At 35.5% G+C, this 18,138-nt stretch overlaps 1 protein-coding gene across 15 annotated transcripts in view; it reads left to right on the plus strand.

Annotated features, from left to right (window-relative positions):
- kcnma1a (potassium large conductance calcium-activated channel, subfamily M, alpha member 1a) overlaps positions 1–18,138 on the plus strand; it is a 733,327-nt gene that overhangs the window by 574,620 nt on the left and 140,569 nt on the right. For all 15 annotated transcript variants that reach the window (XM_051923733.1, XM_051923735.1, XM_051923728.1 and 12 more), the window contains exons 12-14: positions 3,799–3,881; positions 4,983–5,052; positions 5,261–5,416. In XM_051923733.1, the coding sequence (XP_051779693.1) occupies positions 3,799–3,881; positions 4,983–5,052; positions 5,261–5,416 (309 nt within the window). The remainder of the gene's footprint in view (positions 1–3,798; positions 3,882–4,982; positions 5,053–5,260; positions 5,417–18,138) is intronic.

Consider the following 18,138-nt stretch of genomic DNA (forward strand, 5'->3'; position numbering starts at 1 on the left):
TTTGCCCATTACATGCTTAAATGTATACATTTTTTGGTGTACCTACCCGAGAACACGCGACATATAACCAAGCGTGGGAGAAGCATGGATTTTAAACACGCGTTGAGTTCATCTGCTGGTCTCCCTCGTGGAATAACTGGTAATGTTTGACTAAAATCTACAGCGAGTAAAACGACATTACCTCCTATTTTTTTTTTACGATCTCTGAGATCTTGCTTTTTTCGGTTCAAGGCTTCATAAGCTCGTTTATGTTGTATGGTGTACTTAATAAGTACTAATTATCCCAAACCATCATCTTTGAATGTTGCAAGACTTTCGCCTTGTATGTAAATCGGGGTAATTATATTCATTGCATTCCTAGTCTGAATCACAATCTGATTGTATGGGTGGTTACCTGGCACTGTAGGGTTGCCACCCATCCTTTAAAATACGGAATCGTGCTGCATTTGAGAATGAAATTGCGCGTCCCGTTTTGAATCAATACTGGACGGGATTTGTCCCGTATTTTTTTTTATCATTTTTTTTAAAGCAGCGTCTCATGCAAATCATCCCACACGCATTTTATGAAGATGCCTCCTTTCCTACTTTTGATTGGGTAATACTTGATGTCATCGTTAGTTTGATTGGTCTTTTTAACTGTCCAGTGAGGAGGGCGTGTCTTTTAAGTACAGTCTGCAAAGTGTTGGCACTGAGATGTGGCGTCAGCGCCAGAGTTGAAGCCCCTAACGTTGCGGTCAGCAAGTCGGCTAACATCCGCCATGTGCCGTCTTTCAGTTGCGAGAAGCAGATCATAGAATGGTTGAAACTGTTGCCCCTAACGTTGCGCCACGGCGTGTGGTTTGTTTATACCTCGTGTCTTCTCATTAAACTTTTATCTCGCGAATATGTTATTGCAATCCGCAGCGGGAGCGTTTCTATAAACTTAATTTAAACTTACGTTTTACACCGTGCTTTGTTTCCCTTATGAACATGCTTGTATGCTTCACTCGCTCCCTTCTCAATTGTTTAATTAATTTTTTGCTCTTCGCTGTTTGCAGCTCTTCCTTCATTTCCCCCTACTTCGTTCTTTTATCTCGCGAATATGTTATTGCAATCCTTAACGGGAGCGTTTCAATAAACTGATTGAAAATAGTTTTGCATTTACCTTTTTAGTAAAAGGCGAGCTTTTAAGCCTGAGAAATCACCCCGTAAATGCACACGTTTAATTGCACATGTGTTAATATGTATGGTTACACAGTATTAAAAGACAGTGAACAACGTCAGTTACCTTTGTTCCCGCGTTTGATAAAAGGCGAGCTTTTAAGCCTGAGAAATCACCCCGTAAATGCACACGTTTAATTGCACATGTGTTAATATGTATGCTTACACAGTATTAAAAGACAGTCAAAAATTAACGTCATTTACCTTCATTCCCGCGTTTGACTTGTGCTGTAAATCTCTTCCTTGTTTTTAGTTCACGTGATTACGTAGGAGGCGTGATGACGCGATACGTGACTCCGCCTCCTCCATTACAGTGTATTGACAAAAAATATGTTCCAGTTATGACCATTACGCGTAGAATTTCGAAATGAAACCTGCCTAACTTTTGTAAGTAAGCTGTAAGGAATGAGCCTGCCAAATTTCAGCCTTCCACCTACACGGGAAGTTTGAGAATTAGTGATGAGTGAGTGAGTCAGTCAGTCAGTCAATCAGTCAGTCAGTCAGTCAGTGAGTCAGTGAGGGCTTTGCCTTTTATTAATATGTATAGATTACCTCACTGTAAACTTGCACTACAGTTATAATATTGTACAACCTGCGCCACTTTATAAAGCGCATATTTACATATGATGACGATATAATTTTTAAGATGAAATGCAGCAAAATATGTTGATTATATTATACAGATAAAACTTTAACTTCATTTAAATGATCTGTATTGTTAATAATTAAACATGTGAGGACACGGTGCCGCAGCGCTAGCTAGTTCAGGGATTGTTCCTGCATTGCGTTGTATTCTTGCTGGTGCTGACGCGACACTGGAAGGATAGACGGATAGAATAATTAAACATGTACTACAAAGATATTTCAATGTTCCTTAAAAGTTTTGAAGAATCGGCATTCTAAGCTTACAAATGACTTCACGTCTATTACAGAGCTGATTGTGTAGCGATTGGGTATTGGGAGAAAGAAAAGTAAGAGCAGGAATTGAAAGTTTGAAAGAGACAGTACTTCTGTAATAAATTATTTCTTCGAAGGTCGCGCATGGCGGAGCAAGCCTCTTGCGTGAGACATGAACAAGCACTGCGCCACCGTGTTCCCATGTTTAATAACATGCTTTAACTCCTATCATCATGAAAAAGATATCACATATACATCTCAGTATTTTAATTATTCAGAGAGCTGTAATATCATGAATGTAATGGATTATGTGTCCTGTCGGAGAAAAAGAAAGCCCGTTTAAGAAGCAGGTAGTGATTCACACACATAGAAGATCAAATACAGAACAAAGCATTTAATGTGCTACTTTAGTTACAATGGGATTTGAGAAACTAGTAAATTAAACGATTTTAAGATGATGTTTATGATGTTCTACTTTAATGGCAAAATAAACTACGTGATTAAAGTTTAAATTTCTAGATTAAAGTTGACATTTCGTGCTTTTTTCCCCACTGTGTGCCTATTTTTTTTGTCTGTACCCTAATAAGCTTTCATATGACACTCAGACGGTGGGCTACGACTCGCCATTTCACGGCGACTTTGATATGTGATTTCTTTTTTATTTCGAGCACTGTGCGACTTTGTGAACTTGAGCTTTCAAGTTTCTCCGACACTCTGTCACTCGATCAAGTTCATTTTGTTGATTATACCACTGTTTAAACCAACAAATAGTACGTTTTTCCTTTGCCTCCACTTGGTATTCGCTGAAATTCTTATATTTCCCCCCGTGCTTTTCCCATTGTCTTTTCACAGAAGGCTAATTATATTGATTTGAATATTCAAAGAGGTGTAATTCTGCGAGGAGTTGGGGCGGGACAGAAGGCGCGTGCACGTGCGTTTCTTTTCACGCTGATTGGGATTTATGTAGCGGAAAGAACGTGGAAGTTTGCATACGTACAGATTCCTGCATCTGGATTTTTCTGTGTGTACGCACATTCCCGCTTTTGTGCTTACGCCATGTTATAGTGTGAGTTCTACGCATGGCGTTATACATGAGGCCCCTGGACCGGAGTTGGGGACCCCTGCGCAACATGAAGACATACACTAAAGTGTGATACAAGATGTAATGTGAAAAATCATACTATAGGAGTATCAGGCTAGCATGTATAATGTATGCAGCACCTGATTAATATGAGATACTTACCGACCCAGGAAAACTCTTGCATAAAGGAATATACATTCAATAGATTTTTCTTTTTACTTATTTTTGTCTCACAGGCAACATTTGAGTTTGCCTCAGTAGCATCTCCTAGAGACCTTAACTGATGTATGTAGTATCTGATTGATACCAAGGTGCTGGACATACTTATTTATCTACCCAGTAAAACTGTCATGTAAAGAAACAGATGTTAGGTTAATTGCTTATAGTTCCAATATGAAATAAATACAGTACTGTATATTTTGGAAGTCTCTACGTAGCGCATAACTGAAGAATATACCAATTTCAAGGAACTAGACACCAGTAACAATGCACTTAAAAATAATTCAGGTTACAAGATATGTACTTTAAAGTGATAGTATCCTGTCAAAGCACACCACGTACATTTGTAATATATGAAGATTAGTTCTATTTTTTACCTTTATTATTTTTCTCCTGCTCAGATAGAGTCAGCAGATGCTTGTTTAATCCTGGCAAATAAATACTGTGCGGATCCTGATGCTGAAGATGCCTCTAATATAATGAGGTAAACAGAGTAACTGTTTAGTTATGTTAATACTGTATAGTCCCACATCCTTATTTTGTATTGAAAATGATTTCCAGTTCTGAATATTGTTTATCATGGTTAAGCATGTCTCAAAAATTTTTAAATAAATGAATCGTGAGCTACAACGGCACAGTGGTTAGCGCTGTACAATTTATAAAATGGTTTTACCCTTTTGCGGGTTTTACAATAAAAATAAACATGACTTTGTGATATTTTGATATTATAATTGTTGCTGATAAATGTTGCTGTTGCATTTTGCTATAGTGAGACTTGAATCTATCACCCATCCCATCTAGAATCATTCCAAAAAGTATTTTTTGACAATTGTAGGAGACTTTTTTGGTACTTCTAAAATTAAAGTGTATCCTTGTTTTAAATATGTTTTTTTTATATATATTTTAATATAATTTTGATATATTGATGTAAACACACAAAGTGTAAAAAATAACATAGCATTCTTTTCCTTGTGGAATTACCTCATTAGAGCCTACACACTCTCTGTTTTAAAATGAGGGTTGTATGAAGCTTGTTAAAAAGTTGTAGAGAATGCGCAGCCACTGCTGTCTTTACAAAATGACTAATGGCGTTTTTATGGTCTTACAATAGTTTACTTGCGGTAATTTGAAATCTTACAGAGCTTAAATGCTATATAAGAATTTTAGCAAGGGAAACTAAAAATAAGTATAAATAAATTTAACCACTGAGACTAGGTTTCTTATAAATTATAATCTATAATTTGAGAATACTGTTGATCCAAAAATAGTGTAACCACTTACTTAAATATTACTGGACAAAGAAAAGCACAAATAAGAAAAACAGCTGTCAGGGAAATACAAAATGTCAGCTACTGGAAATGAAAAGGGCAAACTATTAATCTTTCAATCTAATGCAGGTAGACATATCAGTAGTTTTGTTTTACTGTGCAAAGGGGACAAAGAATTTAAAAGTACATTCAGATACTCCATTTTCAGATAATGTTTCCTTATAAGAAATTTTCACTGTAGCTCATGTACCTATGCGGTGCAATCTGCTATACTTTAAACATGTCTCGCATAATAATAGAACTTTCTGTTTTTGTAGAGTTATTTCAATCAAAAATTATCATCCAAAGATAAGAATCATCACTCAAATGTTGCAATATCACAATAAGGTAAGATTCAACAGATGTTTACATGACTATTGTGTACTTCAGACTATAATTAAATTAGATTCACAATAATACATATTTGGTTTTAAAGAAGACCACATATTTTATAGGTATAGTACATAATCTTATGGTGTTTATTGTTTGTGCTTATTCAATCAGTCTGAAATTATAAAAGTGATTGTAAAATTCCTTTTCGTTTGCTTTGTTTCAGGCCCATCTGTTAAACATTCCTAGTTGGAATTGGAAGGAAGGAGATGATGCAATCTGCCTTGCAGAGTTAAAGTTAGGCTTTATAGCCCAAAGTTGTTTGGCTCAAGGTCTCTCCACAATGCTAGCCAACCTCTTCTCTATGCGGTCATTTATCAAGGTACTGTCTTTTGTTAGTACAGCCCAACTCAAGTCAGTTTTTAATTTTGTTTTTGGTTCTGTATGAAACAAAAATGTTTACAAACTCAAAACAGAGGGTAGGATTTTAGAAGCTTTATGGCTGTATTCTGTTAAACTTTTCATTCTCAGTCAGATCCTTTTTGAATATGGTATATTGTTATTAGTATTTGGCATGTATATGTTGCTGTTCAGCTGATCTACAGAGCATCATTCCCATTTAAGAAACCCACATACTTGACAGGCAACAAATTTTTTCATTATAATAACATAAGTCATATGGTTCTTTGATACCTCAAAGTGAACAAATAAAGAAATTTCTGGTTTGGCGTATACAATATACAGCAACTTAAATTCAGACCATGTGTTTATTTTATATACCATAATCCAACATCATGATTCATTTGTATGTTATAATGAAGATGTCCAGCATGGTTGCATTCCTAAATTCTGTAATTGAATGAAGGGCAAGTTTTTCCATTGTGTAATATTCAAAGCGAGAGCTTAATTTTCATTAAAGCCATGTTGTGTATGAAGCTGCTTTATCCACAGATGTAAATAATATCAATGGCCTAAAAATATCGGCTATATCAAGGTACAAGATGTAGTCCTCAAGCAAGTACTCTGATTCTAAAGCATACAGTAGTTATAAATATTCTTCTTCAATACCATTTATTCACTGTACTAGAAGGAATAAAAAAGCATGTTTTTTGTCAATAATGTCCCAAAAATGTAAAGTGGCTGTTTTATCTTGTAAGACACAGCAGTTATAGAAATGTTAGACATAGTCATACCTTAAAGGACATATTTTTTTATTTTCACAAGAAAAAACACATTATACTCTTTTTTTCTTATCATAAGCTGTATATTTTTTATAACTTTTTAAATGGAAGTAGAAATAATCATTCTTGACAATGACTGAAAGGCAGTCAGTTGTGAAGGTACAGTAAATTGCGTGAAATGAACTACTGTACTGTGTTTGCAGTAAAGTCTTTTCATAACAGATGTTACGATCCAGACATTTAAAGTACAGTAGAAAATATTTTAATGGCCTTTGCTAATAGGCAATCATGCACTAATGTGAGCAAGGACACTGCTATGCTTTGTTTAAGAAGTGTTTAAGGTAAAGTTTCATAGCTTTATTAGGGCACTATGAAACTCTTAATGGGTATAAGATGTGTTGTCAATCTGAAGTCCCACAGCATGATTGATGGAGCAGCTGAACAGATTTAATTCATTATGATGAGCTTTGCTGCAGTTTGATTTATTCAAACTGTCTGCCCAATATTTAATTTAAAACAAACACAGAAAACCAAAATGGTACATTTGAATCTAATTTTTTCCTTTCGGTTTTATAGCAATGCAGCATATGGAATCTTTTATTTCGTTTTTGGCAGAAAATTAAAAGAGCTCTTGTGAGCCAACATGTATTATAGCATGCAACTATAATAAAAATACATGTAATAATGAAGCATTGAAAAATACAGCATTATAATTAGTATTGAAGTGAGAGCCATTTAGAGAAACAGTTCCTGTAATCATCTTGCACTTTCCTGTCTCTTCGATGCTCTGGCTCCAGATTAATCAATCTACTGTATGAGACAAGTAGTCAAAATATTAACAGAATAAATGCACAACAACTAAGAACTACTGAATACAATGGAGGTAAACAGACACATAAGAAAAATGTAATTGTTAAGAGTCAGTAAATCTCTGACATCTTGCTAAAATGTATTTTTCTTTTCAATTTTTGAGAATATTCTTTAAGCTTTATTATCAAATAACATTACTCTATATGTAGTTTGGATTAATTGTTTTGTTTGAGAAATATATTAATATTTTTTTTTAAATAAAATAGTTTTCTATTTAATATTTTATTGGTTAGTTGCCAGGACACACTGCACCATTACTAGGAAATGCCTCTCAAGAGGAACTACGCACTACATCATGAAGGCTCTGCTGTAAAACTCAACACAGCACTTCAGCTCTCTGTCCAAGGTTACAGATTTGAGCCTTGAGCAGTGTTAGTTTTGACCTCACTTTCTGATACTTTGGTTAATAACTAATTGCTTTCTACTGGTTTTATTTATGACTTCTGGCAATTTCTCTTTTTGACTTCACAAAAAAAAATCTTTTCTTTTTTGATAACAAGGCTTTGGCATTCTAGAAAATAGTTTCTTAAAATCATGCACATCTCCTGTTGTGTTTTTAATAACATATTTATAGTTGCTCAAAATTCACTGTGCCAGCACGCAGTATAAAGAGGACAGTTAATTTAAAAAAATAGGTGGAGCAGGTCTGTGGTGTTGTCTAGTCTAACCAAGTTAATTTGAGTATTTTCAGTATAAAAATGTAAATGTTAGGAACCAAACCTGGATAGGGTGCCATTCTATCATAGTGTTCAGTCACATCCACATGAAGTGCCAATTAATCCAATACACTTGCCTTTTGAAATGTGGGAGCAAAACCTGGAGTACACGAAAGAAAATATGCAAATACTGGGTGTTTGATACTGGATCTGTGAGGCAGACGCACTAACGTCTGTGTGAACATGCTGCAGTTAATTCTTAATTCTTAAGAGACAAGTTTGGTATTTTTCATGTTAATGAAAGTTTTGTCTTCACAATCATGTTATATTTCAGTTTGCCTCATAAAATTACATTCTAAAGTGAAGCAAATTTTATAAATTTAAAAAAATATATATATATATAGCCCACTCTTGTACTTTATAATGGACCTAAAGGGTACTGGAGTTCCGATGTAATGAGAAAACTTCAAACTTTTCAAATCAAAAATGTTATTGAGTATTGATTCATGTCTTGAGATTATACGTATATTGCAAAACAGCATATCCCAGACATTGTAAGAAGGCAAAAAAAACAAAACGCAAACCATTGTTATGAGATTCAGACGTTTTAAAAGTAGACTGGTTGTGCACCTCACTTTCCTAAGTTCGTCTTTCTTCTGGGCCAGGAGTGTGGACTCACCTCATATAGTCATCGCCAGGCACCATTATTGACATTGAACGTTGATGTTCAGATGTGAATTGCTGTGTCACTTCTAAGCAATAATAACTGGAAAAAGTATTGTGATAGCTTACAGTATATTCTTTCACTATACAGAGGCTTTTTTCTTTACTTAGCAAAGATCCTGCCATCTGCTGCTGGATTGTTAAAGTACGCTTGTGCTGAAAGAGATTATTGAGCGGGCATTTTTCTGTTTCATTGGTGGAGTACCCACTGTAAATGGTTGTGGCACCTTATGCTCTGACAGCAAATACTCCAACCCCCTCACATTTGATATAATATACTTTTAACAGCATACTCAAAACTCTAAGTGGGACCCCTGCACTCAGTCAATTAAGAATTTGTGTAAAATTTGAAAAACATTGTGAGTAGGACCAAGCAACCTCCAAAAAAAAGAGGAGTACTGGCAATTATTTGCTTTCACTTCAAGCACTACATGTAGCATGTAATCAACTGACAAGAGCTGAGCAAATGTTATAGGCAGACATTCTACATATCCAGTGCAGGGTCAAGGTACAGCTGCAGCCTATACCAGCGAGCATCAAACACGAGGCAGAAACAACACCCAGACAGAGTGTCAGTCCATCATAGGGTTAACACACACAATTTGGGGCCAATTTAACAACACCAACATCACCTAAGTCTAAGTAGGTTGAAGTTTATTAAGTTCAGTACAGATGTTTTAACACAGGCAGAGTGGGCTGTCATTCCTGCCTCACAGCACCAGGTCCTACATGGTGTTTGCATGTTCTCGCATATATTTTTGAATTGATTAGCATCAGTGTCAGTGAATTTACTTACTCAAAAACATTGTGCTCACTACTTTTATTACCATATCATCAGCAAGAGTGACTCATCATGCATTAAAAAAATCAATAACTGTTTTGTGACCTAGTACTGTAGTGGGCTGGTGCCCTGCCCAGGGTTTGTTTCCTGCCTTGCACCCTGTGTTGGCTGGGATTGGCTCCAGCAGACTCCAGTGACCCTGTAGTTAGGATATAGTGGGTTGGATAATAGATGGATGGATGACGTAGTGGTTAAGGCTTTGGACTTCAAATCTTCAGATTGTGGGTTCAGATTGTTCTGCTGACATTGTGTGACTATAAGCAAGTCACTGATATATTTCTGAGGAGACACTGCAACTATTGCTCCAACTTTTATATTAGACATACAGTAAATACTTAATATTTCCTTCTATTTTTATGGTATACACTTTTTGGAGGATGTAGCTTTTAAAATAACCATTCAGTGATGTTTGCCTTATAGAGATTGGTTCATTGTAGCTGAGGAGTGCAAGTTAAAACTACAAGATCACTGGTTTGAATCGCACAACTAAATAATTTTAACAGTCTGAGCAAATTAATTGACTTGCTTCAATTGTTGGTTCATGGACATAGACACAATTACAAGAAATGAAACTGTATGTTTAACTCTTTCAAGGGTAGGTGTCAACAAAGGTCAGTGTAAAGGGTAGAAGGCAGGTGTTGACAGAGTAGAAGATTTAAACACTGAGAAACGTCACCTTGAATGTATTATTTAGTTTTATCCACTAGATGGCAGCAAAGGTGCAAAACAAACTGAATCACGCACTTAGAGCACAGTATCAAACACCATTATTTTCTCTGCTCAAAAAATAGTCTGCTGAAGAGGTTTTGTGCATTGTTGATGAGAATGTCATATGAAAATTTTCAAATGTCAGAAGAAAGTGAGTGACAATGTGTATTCTGCTGAAAAGTGTGTCATTGTTACAAAACATATTGCAAACATTGTGACTTAATGCATGCAATTGGTTGCTTTGAACAGCACCACATGATTCAGTATTATCACGTATAGAGATCTCATGAATTTGTTACCTGTATATTTTCCATAGTTTAAGTAACAAAGAGCTAAAATGCTCTTGAACAGTTTTTTGAAGGGCATAATGTAAAATACATTTACTAATTTGTGCTTCTTTAGCTATTGCTGGTACTTTAATCATATCTTTTTTGTTTTATTTTGTTTTTTTTTAGTATATAGTTGTTACAGTTGTTTGGGCACCTGAAAACACCAGGAAGGCCTGAGCTTATTTGTACACAGTGAAAGGTTGTTGTCTTTTTGGGTTTTGCATAACAGCAAATATCTGTTTGGAAAGTAACAGTACATTTAGTTATGCTCGCTCATTTTCCAACCTTCTTAATCCACCTTCACTGTTTTTAGAGGTCCCTAAGTGGGGTGCTAATCCGTCTCAAGACTAACCCTACACTCTCGTCTCCACTCACTCTTGTGCTAATTACTCTCACACTTTAAGTTATTGTGATATACTTGAAAGAATATCCAGAGAAACATCCGTGCAGACATAGGCAGAACATGCAAGATCAAAGTTAAGCTTAAATGAAACACCAGACCGATTAAAACAGTTTTGTCTTTTTATTAAAGGACATATTGCATGAAGAAATATATTTGTGATTTTTTCTTCACAAAAACTGTTTTTAATGTTAGAAATATACTAGATGTTTTACATCCAATTATTCAACTATCCTGACAAGCCAAGGTGCAATCAAACGAAGTGATGCTATTGCTTATTACTTGTACTGCATTATTTAATATTTATGTACCATGCTTGATAATTTCAATTTAAAAATTCAGTTAGTTTAGAGAAGAATTTTACAGACTCGTTGAATGCATTAACATTACAAAATAACAGTCACATGTTGTCTTTTATATTTACACATAAATACAGAGAAAAATTATTTAATCACTAATATGTAGCAGTGCTACTTAAATGAACTACATATCTGAGTGTCATGTAACTGCTACACATATACTTGATGACTGATGAAAATGATCATTTACAGTACATAATAATGCATCTGAAACACCTTAAAGTCCTTCTAAAACCAACTTTATTCAAAAAGAAAAGCAAAAACTGTGCCTAAGTATGAATATGTGAAAAACAGATATCATGCTTGGCACAATGGTCAGCTGAAGACAAGGCAAACAGCAGAAGCATGGAGGAAACTGACATTTTCCCATTTTCATTTCATTTGTAAAAAGTGCAGAAACTTATTGTTGTGATGTGAGATTTTGCATATAACTTGATAAATATTTTGTATGTCTTTATTTGTGATTTAGGCAAAGCAATGTAATATTAGTGAGAAGCATTCATGTTTACAACCCAAGGAATGGATCTCTTTGAATTTTACGACAGGATTTGGGGGGTGTGCTTTAAATCAGCTTGGCGAGTGTTTCTCTGCTAAAGTCTTTCAACCCCCGCAAGGAAGCCAGGTTACTTTAACATATGGTCTTGGGGGGTGGCAGGTTTTAAGATGTTGTATTCCCCCATTGGTCTGAAGTATGGCTGTTTGGAATTGGCTTGGATCAGAAGCTTTTAAGTACCATGATGTCCTATTGGCTGTAGGGGTTGGACAGAGAATCTATAAATCTGCTTGCTCAACCACATTGTCTCTCTCTTACTAACCAACATATGATGAAGAAGTATCTCTCTCTTACTAACCTCTGATCATGAAGACCAAACTGATTAACTGAAAGGACAACACAATGGAAACCACAGCTTAGCAGCCATATTGGAACAGGCATATGGCCTGTTCTGAAGAAAGCTGAGCACCAATGATGCCTTAACTATAGACATTTTAAATAACTACAAGTCTGTGTGCCGCCTGAAACTACACATCACCATTTAATCAGGTTGTATGGTTGCCAATATTCAAATGTACTTTGCATATTGTTATTATTTATGAATATTATCAATAATACATTGTTTTATGTGTAACTTAACTTCTGCTTGTCTTTTTACTACACCTAATTGTCTGAGGTTATAGATATAGAAGGGAAGGTGGGGATAAGTTATATAATATAATACCTTATAAACAGTGGTAAGTCTGTGAGATTAGGTATTTTGACAAAGGCTACTTATTAATAATGCAATAGGGGAAAGTAGAGCAATATACTGTATTACTCTACCAAGACAAAACACTTGTGAATATCAAATACAGAGTCTTAATATATTTAACAAGTTTGAAAATTAACAATTTGAAAGGGTTAAGCTTAAGCTTATTTATTTAGCCTAATACCTTATTTTATTAATCCCTGACACATCTTATTTGCACTTACACCCTAGGTGTCACATGCCATAAAAACCTACTCCTTCCCAAACAAATAAAAATTACTTAATATTTTGATTTTAGGAGTATGTCACTCCTGAACTTGTGCTGGATGTAATAAGCAAGTGCAATGCATATAAGCTCTAATCTAAATTTATAAAGTTTAGAGATGTGATATTTTAGTTGATCTAAACTTATAAAGTATGAGATGTGATATTTTAGTTGAAAATGTGAATATAACTTGTCCAGTTGTCCAAATCTAAATAGCTTAAATGTTGCTAATTAGCTACCAGTGGAAGGCAATAATTTTATTTCTGTTGGACCACAATTGATTTGAAGGTAACAGATCAATCAGTCATGTCATTAGTATTGAGATTACCCCTTTTGTTACAATACAAAACCTTGACAACCATTCTCTATTTAAAATTATTTGTTAGATTTGCCTTTATTAAAATTATAGTGTTGTTTGTTTTTATGCCACTGTTAGATTGATCTCTGTTAATTTATAGCTTTGTTTGGATGTTTATTTATCTGTCAAAGGCATTGAACATTCTTTTCTTTTGCATCTGAAACATCTTTGTGACCTCCTGTGCTATTAAAGATTATAGTGTAAACAAACCATACAGCTGGTGCTAAGCAAAACAGGCCCTTGACTGTGCCGGATTTTTCAATGCAATTAATCTACAAGGGTAGAAACATTATAACTTATGCCTAAAGACCATTACTTTATTTTTGTACTGTGCTTTTAAAATTAAATTATTTCCCACTTCAAAATATCAAAAATGATATCGCTCCTTACCTCAGCACCCCCACCTCCAGATTTAAGCTGGGAACATTTCCAGCTTTAAAATATCAAAATGATATCCCTACTGGCCTCACCTACTCCACATTCATCTTGATGCACTGCTTCACCCAATGATCCTGTGTCTTTCCACCCCGCATGCTCAAACCAGCAAAAGCCCTGTTCAGATGGGATTTGTTTTACACCAGGAGGTGAGGTACTTGAAGTGGGCCAGTATGCATGGGTACTTAGTACCGGCATTTACCATTCTTGCTTTATGACTACTGGTAATTAATGTATACACAGTTTAAGCCACATTAGCAATCCTTATTTATAACTAAATTGTCTGTTTGCATGTCAAAGGTGGACCAAACCTAGAGTGCCAGCAGTCCCTTATATAAGGGACATGTTCCATATTTGATCATTTTGTCCCCTGTCCTGTACTGACCTTTCAGGGACACCCAAATGTCCCATATTTAGTTCATTTTCAAATTTTGTAATAAAAATATATTTTTACTACCTTCTTACAGTACTTAGTTGTAACTTTATAAGTAATTATACATCATTTCTCAGATTCTCTTGATGAAAATAACCCAAATGTAACAAGGAAACTAGTGTTTGCTGCCTGTTTGCAACTTGTTCAGTTGCTATGGTTGGCTGAGGACAGCGACACTCTTACCGTTTTGCTCTCCAGCTGCGCATCTGTGCAGTTCTGTATCAGCATTGCAAAATACAGTGTCAACAAAGTCTGTTGTTACTACTTGCCACAACCCACTTTTTTACTAAATCCCTGTATTAAATAATAATAATATTTCTCTGTTGTCTGTATTAAATAAATACTTTCAAATGATTTCACTTATACTGAATTTTTTTAGCTTGTATTAAATAATTTTCAAATGATTTTACTTTTGTTTTCCTCATAACCTATTAAAATCCTTGCTTTATGTTTTTAAGTTATGTTTATACTTTTATATAATATATTGGTCTGCATGTGTAGGGGGCATGTGTAAATGTATATATATAGTAATAGAGAGAGAGATTTTAAGAGTGTCCCGTATTTCTAATTTTCTAATCTGGCAACCCTAACCAAACCCCAGAACCCCAAAGATGTTTCAATATAAATATGCACATCAGCATGCCTTTGGACCTCTGAGGGAAAAAAAAACACTTCAGGCACTTGGTATAGTAATATTTACCAGAGGATATCTGTAAATTAATTTACATCCGAAAGCCTCAAATTACAGTTTTTGTGACATTTTGATTTGCACGGCTATTTTTTCTGAATTTTTGCACAAGGTAAAAGACTCTGTAATCTTTACTGCAACAAAATTGCGCAATTTGTAAAAAGTTACTGAGATAAGTAGTTCGGGTGGGACTAAAATTAGACGACCTCTGATAATAATGACTTTACTCCACCTCCTAATGTTAAACTAATCTCGTACATATAGGGCTTTGGACTGTTTCTCCTCCACACAACACCTTTAACCACTACATCAAGTCCTTTCAAACTTGGCATTTATCTTTCACACTGTGACAGTCCATACATCCGTCTGATCATTTTAATCTCTGTTCTTGCCAGCTTTTTTTCATATTCCATTTTCATCAGCCATGTCACAGAACAGCTTTCATAAATTTTAACCTACAGTGCCTTTGGAAGTTAGAACTTGAGACATCTCCTGGAATTTCTTCCAAGTTTCTTTTACCCTAGCTATCACTGCCATGTCTGCATCTCTGTCTGCACTCAGTGTGTGCCACATAACAGAACTTTCATACTTTCTACTAAATAACTCCATTGCTGATATTTAAATTTTCACAAGCTACATTAATGTCAATGTCAATTTATTTATATAGCACATTTAAAACAACATAGTAATGCTGTGGCCAAAGTGCTTTACAATAATAGAATAAAAGAAAAACAAAAAACAATTAACATAAAACATAAATAGAAATAAAATATATGAACATAAAATAAAATACATAATAAATAGAAGTAATGTTATATACATAAAAAATAAAAGTAATGTTATATATAATCACAAAGAGGAAACCATCAGTATTACTGAAGGTCATGGAATGCAAGTGAATAGAAATGAGTCTTTAATCTTGTTTTGAACAATTCAATTGTAGACGACTCCTTTATATGATGAGGTAAAGAGTTCCACAGGTGAGGCGCAGCAGCTGCAAAAGCCCTGTCCCCCTTGGTTTTACACTTGGTATGAGGAACAACCAGAGACAGCTGACCAGAAGATCTAAGCACTCTAGATGGCTGATGTAAAACACACAGTTCAGATAAATAGGCAGGAGCAAGCCCATGTAAAGATTTAAAAACTAGCAGCAAGATTTTAAAATCAATTTGAAAACTGACAGGCAGCCAATGTAAAGAAGCTAAAATAGGAGAAACAGAGTCATACTTTCTTGCCCCAACCAGAAAGTGAGCGGCAGCATTTTGGACCAACTGTAACCTGTGTATCAGGGATTTGTTAATCCTAGAATACAGCAAGTTGCAGTAATCGAGGCGAGAAAAAAATAAACGCATAAGTAGCTATCTCAAGATCCCTAGAATATAAAAAAAGGCTTTATCTTACCTAATAGACGAAGTTGGAAAAAGCAGCTCTTGACTACAGAATTTACTTGTTTCTCAAAAGAGAGGTTACTATCAAAGGTAACACCAAGATTGCGGACTTGAGGTTTGGAAAAGACAGAGAAAGAGCCGAGAAGTCCAAGACCAATTTGGGCTTTAGCTGATGGACCCACTATAAGCACCTCCGTTTTATTTTGATTTAGATCAAGAAAATTATTAGCCATCCAGGATCTTAGTTCAGACAGACAGTTGTGGAGTTGATTTGTTGTAGAGTTGCAGACAGGAATATAAACCTGAGTATCATCAGCATAGCATTGAAAAGAAATGTTAAGTTTCCTAAAAATTGCTCCAATAGGGTGAAGGTATATGGAGAATAAAATAGGACCCAAAATGGATCCCTGAGGAACACCAGTGAGCAGTAGATGAAGAAGAGGAATTAAAAGTCACTGAAAAGTGTCTACCAGTTAAATATGACCTGAACCAGTTAAGAGCAGCCCCTTTAAGCCCAACAGATGTCCAACAGCAATATCTCATGGTCAATAGTGTCAAAGGCAGCGGACAGGTCAAGGAGGACAAGGACTGCTGCATCACCTGAGTCAGTAATAAGAGAGATGTCGTTGAACACTTTCAGGAGTGCCGTTTCAACACTATGATAACACCTAAATCCAGATTGGTAGATCTCAGATAAATTATTGAAGTTAAGGTGATCAACCAATTGATTATAAATAATTCTTTCTAGAATTTTAGCCAGAAATTGCAGCTGGGAAATCGGATGAAAATTGGCTAAAACTCCAGGATCTAATTCTGCCTTTTGTAGACGGGAATGGACTGCAGTGTGTTTAAAAAATGAGGGCACAACTCCCGAACTAATAGAATCATTGATGATGGCTAGTAAGGGTGGGCCCAACACATCAAAGGCTTCCACTAAGAGACGTTAGCATTTCCACCTCTTCTGACAAGGGAAGGATTAAGATTCTACCAAAACCAGTACCACTTGTATGCTACATGGACTATGCACTCACCCACCAAACTGCTTTCCAACTCGCATAAATCCACTTAAGTATTTAATTGAAAAAGGTAAACAACACTGTTTAATCAGCTAGAAATTTAAAATATTATATTAAGTAAAAATGATATATTTTTATATATAGTAAATATTTTGCACAATTACAGCATTACTTACATATTTCATGTGTTATGTAGGTACAGTAAATAACAGGAAGCATGATGGATTGAGTTTAGTACTGGCCACACAATAAAAATTGGGGGCACTATATTCACTTTTGTTTTGCTTTGTGAGCGTTCTGTCACTGCCTCAGCACTTTCTCTGTCTTCCTGACCATCTTTTGTATACTTCCACTGGGGGGTGTCAGCTCTTATTTAATTTTGTTTCCAGTATGGGTCAGGCTTGCATTTTGGGCAAGTAGCTTATTCACCATACAAAGTAATATGAAAATATTCTTAGCAGCAGCTCTTGGAACAGAATAACTGCTGGTTATGTCTGCTTCATTAACCTCATCACATTGCATTATATACTACCCATAATTTCTTAGGAGAGTGGGGGTGCAGTGTTTGGGATGACCCTCTTGGAGATCCAAGCATGCTGATATACTTAACCTAATTCAGAATGGGAGTGTGGCATCAGGGTCCACCTTGGGAAGGCAAAAGCTAGTCAGAAAGGGTTGGTATGCACCGGTACGCATACCATACCTGCCAGTTCTCCATAGCTCAGAAGAGATGTGCCTCTGTTTATTGGCCCACTTCAACCATTAGCCAGCACTGAATTTTGTCTCTCTGCCTGTGAAAGGCTCACAAGACACATCACTACAGTCACACTGACTTTCTCTGGCAATCAAGTGTAATCTTTCACCAAACAGGAAATAGTACTATATCTATTAGTAATATTGTTACTCTCATCAGCAGCTATACAAAATATGATTCGTTACTTCAGGATTGTTTGACGTCTGCTGTGTGAAAGGACATCAACATTTCATCAGGAAGAACTGCTTGTCAAATTGGCATGTCGGCTTTAATTATAACGCATGATGCAGTTCTGCACTAATTTAGGAAAAGTCAAGGAAGTAAAGGAGTGTGACATGCACACTGATGAAATAATTAATGATTTAAAAACACAGCACCAATTGTCATTGGCCATGGCTCTTCTAGAGTTCCTTTCACTTCCAAGCTAGCTTTCCACTTATCTTAATATAAAATTCT

The sequence above is a fragment of the Erpetoichthys calabaricus genome, chromosome 2 (assembly GCF_900747795.2).
Source record: "Erpetoichthys calabaricus chromosome 2, fErpCal1.3, whole genome shotgun sequence".
In the NCBI taxonomy this organism is placed as follows: domain Eukaryota; kingdom Metazoa; phylum Chordata; class Cladistia; order Polypteriformes; family Polypteridae; genus Erpetoichthys; species Erpetoichthys calabaricus.